At 45.3% G+C, this 12500-nt stretch overlaps 1 protein-coding gene across 1 annotated transcript in view; it reads right to left on the reverse strand.

The window, feature by feature from the left end:
- The window catches only part of LOC121540759 (synaptotagmin-7-like), a 105406-nt gene that overhangs the window by 2608 nt on the left and 90298 nt on the right, over positions 1–12500 (reverse strand). The window contains exons 6-7 of the mRNA XM_041849830.1: positions 2137–2309; positions 1604–1718 (exon numbers count right to left, since the gene is read on the reverse strand). Of these exons, the coding sequence (XP_041705764.1) occupies positions 1604–1718; positions 2137–2309 (288 nt within the window). The remainder of the gene's footprint in view (positions 1–1603; positions 1719–2136; positions 2310–12500) is intronic.

The following is a 12500-nucleotide window of genomic DNA, read 5'->3' on the forward strand; positions in this document are numbered from 1 at the left end:
TGTATTCCTGAAGCAGTAATAGTCTCTAAAAACAGTTAAATACTGTCACCAGACTAAAACTGAAGGAGGGACCACAGAGACCCTATTACAGTTACAATGTAACCCCTGTAGAAGACTGAGAGACGGACACACACAGAGAGAGAGAGAGAGAGAGAGAGAGAGAGAGAGAGACAGAGACAGAGACAGAGACAGAGAGAGACAGAGAGAGACAGAGACAGAGACAGAGACAGAGACAGAGACAGAGACAGAGACAGAGAGAAACAACAGAGACAGAGACAGAAACACAGAGACAGAGAGAGAGAGAGAGAGAGAGAGAGAGAGAGAGAGAGAGAGTTGAGCTGAAGCAGACATCAGTAGGCCAGAGGCAGTAGATTCTTCTGCTAGATATAGCTAGATATAGCCGTGGCGTGATGCGTGCCTCTGTCATAGAAGGTCACCTTGCTGTTGGAACTGACTGTGTGTGGTGGTGTGACTGTGTTGTGTGTGTGTGTGTGTGTGTGTGTGTGTGTGTGTGTGTGTGTGTGTGTGTGTGTGTGTGTGTGTGTGTGTGTGTGTGTGTGTGAATGAGTGTGTGTGTGTGGTGTTGTGACATCGATTAGATGACCCCTAGACTGTAACCTTCCACTCACTGTGTGGTCGCCGTGACAAATAATGTATGAAAATAACAGCCTTAGAATCACTTATAATGGAGTCTGGTGTAAGCAGTAACACACAGGACTTATAATGGAGTCTGGTGTAAGCAGTAACACACAGGACTTATAATGGAGTCTGGTGTAAGCAGTAACACTCAGGACTTATAATGGAGTCTGGTGTAAGCAGTAACACACAGGACTTATAATGGAGTCTGGTGAAAGCAGTAACACACAGGACTTATAATGGAGTCTGGTGTAAGCAGTAACACTCAGGACTTATAATGGAGTCTGGTGTAAGCAGTAACACACAGGACTTATAATGGAGTCTGGTGTAAGCAGTAACACACAGGACTTATAATGGAGTCTGGTGTAAGCAGTAACACACAGGACTTATAATGGAGTCTGGTGTAAGCAGTAACACACAGGACTTATAATGGAGTCTGGTGTAAGCAGTAACACACAGGACTTATAATGGAGTCTGGTGTAAGCAGTAACACTCAGGACTCCGGACCACACCCTCTTGGCTGCGGGGGGGGGGGTCTAGCCCGGGCTCGGCCAATCGTCTTTCTGTGTCTCTATGTCTATCTCCCGACCTCTGACCTATGAGAAACAGTCAAATATGGTTAGAAACAGTAAATACGGGATTGGAACTCCATAGATCCTACAGACTCCCAGAGACAGAGGATTCGAGAGAGGGATTCAGGGGGTGATGGTTGAGGGAACGAGGGAGGGAAGGAGGGAGAGGAGGAGGAGAGGATACTGACCTGATGTGACCCCAATGTCCATGGCTTTGAGAGGGTGACATGGGAGGGAGGGAAGGAGGGAGAGGAGGGGAGGAGGAGAGGGAGGAGAGGGAGGAGAGGAGGAGAGGAGGAGAGGGAGGAGAGGAGGAGGAGAGGAGGAGAGGAGGAGAGGGAGGAGAGGAGGGGGAGAGGAGGAGAGGAGGAGAGAAGGAGGGAGAGAATACTAACCTGATGTTCCTCCTATGTCCATGGCTTTGAGATTGCGTGCTTTGATGATGTTCACAGTGATGGTGTTGGCAGTTGGGTTATAGCACAGAGACACCAGAAGGTCCCCTCGCCTCCCCTGGGGAACACACACGTGTGCACGCACACACACACACACACACACACACACACACACACACACACACACACACACACACACACACACACACACACACACAGCAGTTAGTCACTCTTTACATGCAGTGTAGACACATCACCTTTGATCTGGCCCATATTCACAAAGCATTTTAGTGTAGGAAAACTAAAGCTAGGACCAGTTTCACATTTAAAATCATAATGAATAAGAGGGGAGACCTGATCCTAGATCAAAGTAGCAAAGCTACTCTGAGACACTTTGTGAGTCCTGGTCTGGGCCAGTTTCCTGGACAATGATTAAGCCTAGAGAAATAAGCTGTAAATAGGCATGTTGAATGACTCTCCAGTCTTACAACCTGGATTTTTCCGGAAAGTTACCGGAAATTTGCAACCCTACTTACCGCTCCATCCATGCAGGGTTTGAGCTCCTTCCAGAAGGTCTGCATGTGTCCCAGGTCACTGAGCTTGTTGAGGGGGATGGATACCTCCCCGATGGGGTCGTTACGACTGAATCGGTCAAAGTCCAACACCTGCAGGTACAGAGTCCTCTCCCTCACCTTCTCATACGGGAAACCTGGGAGGGAGGGAGGGAGGGAGGGAGGGAGAGGGAGGGAGGGAGGGAGGGAGAGAAACAGAGATACAGCGACAGTGAGAGATTTGGATAGAAGACCGTTGTCTGAAAACAGTCACTCTTGGGAAAGAGGTATTTTGACCTCAATAGGACTTCTTGGTTAAACAAAAATATATCCTCAACAAGAACCTGAGCAAATCAAATCAAATTGTATTGGTCATGTACACAGTTAGCAGGTGTTATGGCGGGTGCAGCAAAATGCTTATGTTACCTATCAATCAATGCAGTAAATGTCAAACAAGCACACAATAATCAAAAATTATAAAATTATAAAAAATGTAGCACAGCAGTAGACATATCAACAGTTTGTAAACATTATTAAAGTGACCAGTGTTCAATGACTATGTACACAGGGCAGCAGTCTCTAAGGTGCAGGGTTTGAGTACAATGTGGTAGCCGGCTAGTAACAGTGGCTGTGTCCGAATACCCATACTTGCATCCTAAATAGTAGGCCATTGAGCATGCAAAAAAAAAAAGAGTTTAATAGTATGCGACATTTCAAAAATTAAGTATACTTTAAATGCCCGGATGTCATACTCATTTTGGCTTTGACAACAGCTGACCAATTAGATTTGGGGATACGCTACCAAAGTCAACGAATAGCAGAAAACAACGCAATCACGCCATGACGCATTCTCAGTATGCGAAAATATAATTTTAATCGTATGCAACATTTCGAAAAATCGAATGCCAAAATGTTATACTCATTTCGGCTCTTCATCTAGTAAAATGTGAGTTGTCTTCAAGTAGCCAACAACAAAATTAGGCTACTTTTACTTAATGCAAAGCTTCTGCGGTGATGTTCTAATGTAGTAGTTTTTGTTCTCCTTAAAATCTAAAAATAAGTATTATTGCATCGTAGGCTACATCTTTGAAAACAGAAATATTTTTTATTTTATTTTATGCAAAGAAAAATCTGTTTTCTCACTGGAAAAGTGGATTTCTTGTTCTCTTGGCCTTTGTCAGAGCTTTTCAACTATACTGAACAAAAAAAGAAACACAACATGTAAAGTGTTGGTCCCATGTTTCATGAGCTGAAATAAAAGATCACAGAAATGTTCCATACATACAAAAAGCTTATTTCTCTCAAATTTTGTACATAAATGTGTTTACATCCCTGTTAGTGAGCATTTCTCCTTTGTCAAGATAATCCATCCACCTGACAGGTGTGGCATATCAAGAAGCTGATTAAACAGCACGAACATTACACAGGTGCACCTTGTGCTGGGGACAATAAAAGGCCACTCTAAAATGTGCAGTTTTGCCACACAACACAGATGTCTCAAGTTTTGAGGGAGCATGCAATTGGCATGCTGACTGCAGGAATGTCCACCAGAGCTGTTGTCAGATAGTTTAATGTTAATTTCTCTACCAACGTCGTTTTAGAGAATTTGGCAGTACGTCCAACTGGCCTCACAACCGCAGACCACGTGTAACCACGCCAGCCCAGGACCTCCACAGCTTCTTCACCTGCGGGACGTTTGAGACCAGTCACCCGGACAGCTGACGAAACTGTGCTTTTGAACAACAGAATAATTTCTGCACAAACTGTCAGAAACCGTCTCAGGGAAGCTCATCTGCGTGCTCATCGTCCTCACCAGGGTCTTGACCTGACTGCAGTTCGGCGTCATAACCGACTACAGTGGGCAAATGCTCACCTTCAATGGCCACTGGCACACTGGAGAAGTGTTCTCTTCACGGATGAATCCGTATGGCGTCGTGTGGGCGAACGTTTTGCCCCCCATGGTGGCGGTGGGGTTACGGTATGGCCAGGCATGAGCATTCAACGATTTACATTTTTATTATGAGCCGTTCTCCCCTCAGCAGCCTCTTGTAGTTAAATAGGATAGATGTTCTACATGGTCTACTACGATATAGGTTGAATGTGATAGTCTGCCTATAACCAGCCTGAGTAGGGCTACAACTCCTATTCTGTTCAGAGTTTAGAGAAAGTAATCAAATTGGAAATTAGCTCAAATCAGGCTGGTTAATGCGTTGCATGTCTGCTGAATTTGAAAAACCTACCCGCACTCGGCCCCGCCCCAACCCCGTCCCCACCTACACAGCCAATCAGGAGCCGCTACTGCGTTGTGGCCGTGGAATACTGCCTCCTTTCACTAAAATCGGGAGTACGTGCTAAATAGTATGCGACGATGAGTAAATAGTATGCAGTTTAAGTATGTACTACGCTAGTATGGATATTCGGACACGGCCTAAGGGGCAGCGGAGGGCAGGGTAATGGGCGGAGGCCTTCTAGTGGTGGCTGTTTAAAAGTCTGATGGGATAGAAGCTGTTTTTCAGTCTCTCTGTCCCAGCTTTGATGCACCTGTACTGTCTCTGCCTTCTAGATGATAGTAGGGTGAACAGTGGGGTAAACAGGCCGTGGTTCGGGTGGCTGAGATCCTTGATGATCTTCTTGGCCTTCCTGTGACACCGGGTGCTGTAGATGTCCTGGAGGGCAGGCAGCGTGCCCCCGATGGTGTGTTGGGCAGACCGTACCACCCTCTGGAGAGCCCTGCGGTTGCAGGCAGTGCAATTGCCGTACCAGGCAGTGATACAGCCCGACAGGATGCTCTCAAGGGTGCATCTGTACAAGTTTGTGAGGGTTTTAGGGGCCAAGCAACATTTATTCAGCCTCCTGAGGTTGAAGAGGCGCTGTTGTGCCTTCTTCACCACACTGTCGGTGTGAAGGGACCATTTCAGGTCCTCAGTGATGTGCACGCCGAGGAACTTGAAGCTTTTGACCCTCTCCACTACGGCCCGTTGATATGGGATGGGGGTGCGCTCTCTCTGCTGTCTCCTGGAGACCACGATCAGTTCCTTCATTTTGATTATGTTGAGGGGGAGGTTATTTTCCTGGCACCACTCTGCCAAGGCACTCACCTCCTCCCTGTAGGCTGTCTTGCCGTTGTGGTAATCAGGCCTACCACTGCTGTGTCAGTTGCAAACTTGATGATTGAGTTGGAGACGTGTGTGACCACGCAGTCATGGGTGAACAGGGAGTACAGAAGGGGGCTGAGCACACACCCCTGTGGGGCCCCTGTGTTAATGATCAGAGTGGCAGAGGTGGGGCGGCGCGTCAGGAAGTTCAGGACCCAGTTGCACAGGGCGTGGTTCAGACGCAGGGCCCTGTACTTAGTGATGAGCTTGGAGGGCACTATGGTGTTGAATGCTGAGCTGTAGTGAATGAACAACATTCTTACATAGATATTCCTCTTGTCCAGATGGGATAGGGCAGTGTGCAGTGTGCAGTGCAGTGTCGATTGCGTCGTCCGTGGATCTATCTACGCCCTCTATGCATCTTCTATCCTGATGAACCCAGTCACCGAGTCAGTGTATACATCAATATTATTCCCAGAAAGCGACCCAGAACATATCCCAGTCCGCGCGATCAATACAATCTTGGAAGCATGGATTCCGTTTGGTCAGACAAAATGTTGAACAGTCCTTATCACGGGTGCTTCCTGCTTAAGTTTCTGCCTTTTTGGCGGGAAGGAGCAGGATGGAGGCGTGGTCAGATTTCCCGAAGCGATTTTCCTTGTAGCCGTCCCTGAAGGGAGAGTAGCATGCTCCTACCTATCTCCTATCTATCTCTCCGTACTGTGGCTGATTTCAAGGTTTTACTGCTAACCTACAAAGCATTACATGGAGGTTCTCCTACCGTGGTGGTCCTGCCGTAAGACATTTGTGGAGTGGTTGAAAAACGAGTTTTAATGACTCCAACCTAAGTGTATGTAAACTTCCGACTTCAACTGTACATATACGCTACGGTCAGAAGACGCAGGCTTCCTTATTATCCCTAGAATTTCTAAGCAAACAGGTGAAGGCAGGGCTTTCTCCTATAAAACTCAATTTTGATGGAATGGTCTGCCTCTGACCTTATTAAGACCTTTAAGTCTTTACTGAAGGCTCATCTCTTCAGTAGGTCCAGTGATTGAGTGTAGTCTGGCCCAGGGGTACGAAGGTGAGCGGCAAAGCACTGGAGCGACATACCGCCCTTGCTGTCTCTGCCTGGCCGGTTCCCGTCTCTCCATTGGGATTCTCTGCCTCTGACCCTATTACGGGGGCTGAGTCACTGGCTTACTGGTGCTCTTCCATGCCGTCCCTAGGAGGGGTGCGTCACTTGAGTGGGTTGAGTCACTGACGTGATTTTCCTGTCTGGTTTTACGCCCCCACGGGCTCGTGCGGTAGAGGAGATCTTCGTGGGCTATACTCAGCCTTGTCTCAGGGTAATATGTTGGTGGTCTGCTGATATCCCTCTAGTGGTGTGGGCGCTGTGCTTTCGCAAAATGGGTGGTTGGCCCTGTCCGGGGGTATCGTTGGATGGGGCCACAGAGTCCCCCGACCCCCTCCCGTCTCAGCCTCCAGTATCTATGCTGCAATAGTCATTATGTTATATCTGGTGTGAATTTAAGTGTGCTCCCTCTAATTCTCTCTCTCTCTCTCTCTCTCTCCCTCCCCTCCCGGAGGACCTGAGCCCTAGGACCATGCCTCAGGACTACCTGGCCTGATGACTCCTTGCTGTCCCCAGTCCACCTGGTCGTGCTGCTGCTCCAGTTTCCACTCTTCTGCCTGCGGCTATGGAACCCTGACCTGTTCACTGGATGTGCTACCTTGTCCCGGACCTGCTGTTTTTGACTCTCTCTTTCTAGCGCACCTTCTGTCTCGACTTCTGAATGCTCGGCTATGAAAAGCCAACTGACATTTACTCCTGAGGTACTGACCTGTTGTACCATCTACAACCACTGTGATTATTATTTGACCCTGCTGATTTTCTATGAACGTTTGAAGATCTTGAAGAACAATCTTAATGTTAATTAATAATCCTTAATGGCCATGTACTCCTATAATCTCCACCCGGCACAGCGAGAAGAGGACTGGTCACCCCTCAGAGCCTGGTTCCTCTCTAGGTTTCTTCCTAGGTTCCTGCCTTTCTACTGAGCTTTTCCTAGCCACTGTGCTTCTACATCTGCATTACTTGCTGTTTGGTGTTTTAGGCTGGGTGTCTTTTGGGAGCACTTTACTCAGAGTTTCTTTATTAAAGCCCCCAGCTACAATATATTCGGCCTCAGGATATGTGGTTTCCAGTTTGTACAATGTGTAGTTCTTTGAGAGCCGTCACAGTGTCTGCTTGTGAGGGAATTTACACGGCAGTGAACGGAAGAAAATGATCTCGGGAGGTAATGCGGTTGGAATTTAAATGTTGAGGTATTCCAGATGGTGAGAACAGAAGGACTTGAGTTCCTGTACGTTACCACTGTCACACCATGAAACATACACCTTTATTTTTCCCGGAGAGTTCATTCTTCCTGTCTGTGCGATGAACGGAGAACTCCACTGGCTGAATGGACGGGGACAGTATATCCGGAGAGAGCCATGATTCTGTGAAACAGAGTATGTTACGGTCCCTTATGTCTCTCTGGAAGAAAATCCTCACCCTAAACTTGTCTACTTTATTGTCCAGGGACTGAACGTTAGCGAGTAATATACTCGGAAGCAGTGGGTGGTGTGCACGCCTCCTGAGTCGGACTAGCCCCCCCGCTCCTCCTCCCTCTTCTCCGGAGGCGATGTTTTGGAGGATGAATGGGGCTGCCACAGGGTTTAATATTTTCCCTGTATTTAAAAAAAAAATCCATCCCAAGAATAAATCACTTCTCTCCCAGGTAACCCGAAATTTCCCGTCTAAACCGGAAGTGTCATTCTGAAGCATATAAATAGACCTGTCTGGATTTTACAGTTCAAACCTGATGCTACCTGAACCTGATGAGCCATTATTATAAATACATGTATTATTAAATACATTTTATGAGCCCAAGCCCAAAAAACCCCAAATGATAGTGCCATTATCTATCTATCTATCTATATATATATATATTTATTGTATTGTATATTATATTGTATATTATCGGAAGTGGTCCGATGAAGCTGATGCTGTTTCAAATTGGAATATGTTCAGGGATTCATCCAATAACATTGAGGAGTTTACCACATCAGTCACCGGCTTCATTAATAAGTGCATCCACAACAACGTTCCCACGGTAACCGTACATAACAGTGCATTCGCAAAGTATTCAGACCCCTTGACTTTTCCCATATTTTGTTACGTTACAGCCTTATTCTAAACTGGATTAAATTATTTGTTATATCATAACGACAAAGTGAAAACAAGTTTGTATAATTTATTCACATTTATTACAACTAAAAAACAGAAATATCTTATTTACATTATTATTCAGACCCTTTGCTATGAGACTCGAAATTGAGCTCAGGTGCATCCAGTTTCTATTGACCAACACCTCCTTTGGCCGCCATTCCTTCCAGTTCTCTGCTGCCAATGACTGGAACGAACTGCAAAAATCTCTGAAGCTGGAGACTCTTATCTCCCTCACTAACTTTAATCATCAGTTGTCAGAGCAGCTTACCGATCACTGCACCTGCACACAGTCCATCTGAAATTAGCCCACCCAACTACCTCATCCCCATATTGTTATTTATTTTTGCTCATTTGCACCCCAGTATCTCTATTTGCACATAATCTCTTGCACATCTGTCATTCCAGTGTTAATACTAAATTGTAATTATTTTGCACTATGGCCTATTTATTGCCTTGCCTCCATAACTTGCTACATTTGCACACACTGTATATATATATATATTTTCTGTTGTATTTTTGACTTTATGTTTTGTTTTACCCCATATGTAACTCTGTGTTGTTGTTTTTTTATCACACTGCTTTGCTTTATCTTGGCCAGGTCGCAGTTGGAAATGAGAACTTGTTCTCAACTGGCTTACCTGGTTAAATAAAGGTTAAATAAAAAATAAAAAATAAATCATCCTTGAGATGTTTCTACAACTTGATTGGAGTCCACCGGTGTTAAATTCAATTGATTGGACATGATTTGGAAAGGAACACACCTGTCTACAGTATATAAGGTCCCACAGTTGACAGTGCATGTCAGAGCAAAAACCAAGCCATGAGGTCGAAGGAATTGTCCGTAGCACAAGATTGTGTCGGGGCACAGATCTGGGGAAGGGCGCCAAATAAATTATGCAGCATTGACGGTCCCCAAGAACACAGTGGCCTTCATCATTCTTAAATGGAAGAAGTTTGGAACCACCAAGACTCCTCCTAGAGCTGGCCGCCCGGCTAAACTGAGCAATCGAGGGAGAAGGGCCTTGGTCAGGGAGGTGACCAAAAACCCGATGGTCATTCTGACAGAGCTCCAGAATTCCTCTGTGGAGATGGGAGAAGCTTCCAGAAGGACAACCATCTCTGTAGCGCCCTACCACTCAGGCCTTTATGGTAGAGTGGCCAGACGGAAGCCACTCCCCAGTAAAAGGCACATGACAGCCCGCTTGGAGTTTGCCAAAAGGCACCTAAAGACTCTCAGACCATGAGAAACAAGATTCTCTGGTCTGATGAAACCAAGATTGAACTCTTTGGCCTGAATGCCAAGCGTTACGTCTGGAGGAAACCTGGCACCTTCCCTACGATGAAGTATGGTGGTGGCAGCATCATGCTGTGGGGATGTTTTTCAGCAGCAGGGACTGGGAGACTAGTCAGGATCGAGGGAAAGATAAACGGAGCAAAGTACAGAGAGATCCTTGATGAAAACCTGCTCTATAGCGCTCCCGACCTCAGGCTGGGGTGAAGGACAACGACCATAAGCACACAGCTTAGACAACACAGGAGTGGCTTCGGGGACAAGTCTCTGAATGTCCTTGAGTGGCCCAGCCAGAGCCCGGACTTGAACCCGATCGAACATCTCTGGAGAGACCTGAAAATAGCTATGCAGCGACGCTCCCCGTCCAACCTGACAGAGCTTGAGAGGATCTGCAGAGAAGAATGGGAGAAACTCCCCCAAATACAGGTGTGCCAAGCTTGTAGCGTCATACACAAGACTCGAGGCTGTAATCGCTGCCAAAGGTGCTTCAACAAAGTAACGAGTAAAGGGTCTGAATACTTTCCGAATGCACTGTATGGGTCACTTTACATTAAGCACGACAGAAAAACATAAAAGCCCATAGATGTAGCTAGCTATATAAAGCCCATAGATGTAGCTAGCTATATAAAGCCCATAGATGTAGCTAGCTATATAAAGCCCATAGATGTAGCTAGCTATATAAAGCCCATAGATGTAGCTAGCTATATAAAGGCCATAGATGTAGCTAGCTATATAAAGGCCATAGATGTAGCTAGCTATATAAAGCCCATAGATGTAGCTAGCTATATAAAGCCCATAGATGTAGCTAGCTATATGCTCTCTTGGGTAAATAAATGAAACTAGCTCAAGTAGGCTAATCTTTTTGAGTGTGAACTGTATTACTGTACTGTATTGTATTATACTGTATTACTGTACTGTATTGTATTATACTGTGTTATATGGACTGGAATTACGCACATCGTTCAAACCATGATAAAGCAGGGAGAGAACATGTGATTCTGGTGCAGGACATGTGGCCTACAAAGTTACAAGTATAGGCTAGTGAATTGGATTTTAATTCTGAAATATAATATTTGCCTATTTGTATAATTAGCAGGCTGACGCATATATACCTTTCATAATATTTCTCTTAATGTTATTAGCCGTAACTCCTCTTTCTCTCTCCATTGTTGCTTCATTCCTTCCTCGCTTTCAACAGTTAAATGAAATACGTTTCGTTGTCCTTATCTTCATCATTCTAATGACGTCCTTGAATAATATAGGACTAGAATGAGATGCAGAAGGCTTCCACTTCTCTTCACCCAGATTGAATGGTTATGGGTCTGAATAAATAACTGCTGTAGTCTACCGCCATCTGAATGGTTATGGGTCTGAATAAATAACTACTGTAGCCTACCGCCATCTGAATGGTTATGGGGTCTGAATAAATAACTGCTGTAGCCTACCGCCATCTGAATGGTTATGGGTCTGAATAAATAACTGCTGTAGCCTACCGCCATCTGAATGGTTATGGGTCTGAATAAATAACTGCTGTAGTCTACCGCCATCTGAATGGTTATGGGTCTGAATAAATAACTACTGTAGCCTACCGCCATCTGAATGGTTATGGGTCTGAATAAATAACTGCTGTAGCCTACCGCCATCGCGCGTTCGCTCTTCTTTCAAACTACCCGTGAGTTCTATTGGCTGCTGTATTTAACATTCATCAAAAAAGAGCTTGCGTCCGTCTTAGAATAGTCTATTGGTATAAGAAAGCTATTCTAGTCAAGCTTTTCCTGCATGAGACTCCAACAGCTAAGGAGCGTTTCTTTAAGGAGAGGCCAGCAGAGCACAGGTGCGTGCGTATTGCGCAAGAGACAGAGGTTATAAATTAGAAGCTTATTATGCATAACCCATCATTAATTAGCTCAATATAAGGCTAATAGTGCATTGAATGTATTACCTGAAAGAGGTAGGCTAGGACATCTATATATATATAGGGCTATATATCAATCTAGAACAGGATGATCAATTTTGGATGCAATTTTTGAATGGAGCTGATGGAGAGAGAGAAAAGACTGCGAGAGCACTCGCACATGCACTGATTTTAAATCAAAGATATTCGAGTGATAGGCTTTTAAAACTCTGCAATAAAATAAAAAAAAATCTTTACAATTAAAAAATAAAGGTGACCCCCTGAAAGCCAGATGGAGATGGGTAAATTAGACGCACATTATTCGGTCTTCCTATTACTGTAGCATAGGCTATGCAGCAGCAAATGTAGGCCTACCTGTCACAAGGAAGAAAGTTACCATGATGAGATGAAAGGTCTACATGCATTGTGAACTGCTCTCCATACGGAGATGGGCGGTCTGTCCCCACCCTGAGCGTTGATGATTCATCATGCAGAGGGCCGTAGAGAAGCCACGTATATAATTTAACAGTTCCATTTCACGCCATGCTGTTCAAATAGATAATTTATTATAATTTACCAGTTTCTCGCAGTTATTTATCCCTGGAAAAGGGAGTGGTTTTTTGGGGGGGGCGGTATATCCCGGTAAATCTCGGTTCCCGCCATTCAACTCTAATGGGGCTGTTCAAACAAAGGATCCGGGTCCCGGGAAGTCGAATTTCTTGTCGAATGTCTGGTGAGTGATCACCGATCTGATGTCCCAAAGTTATTTTCGACTGTAGAGGTAATAGTACTAGA

Source organism: Coregonus clupeaformis, chromosome 26 (genome assembly GCF_020615455.1).
Source record: "Coregonus clupeaformis isolate EN_2021a chromosome 26, ASM2061545v1, whole genome shotgun sequence".
Classification (NCBI taxonomy): Eukaryota; Metazoa; Chordata; class Actinopteri; order Salmoniformes; family Salmonidae; genus Coregonus; species Coregonus clupeaformis.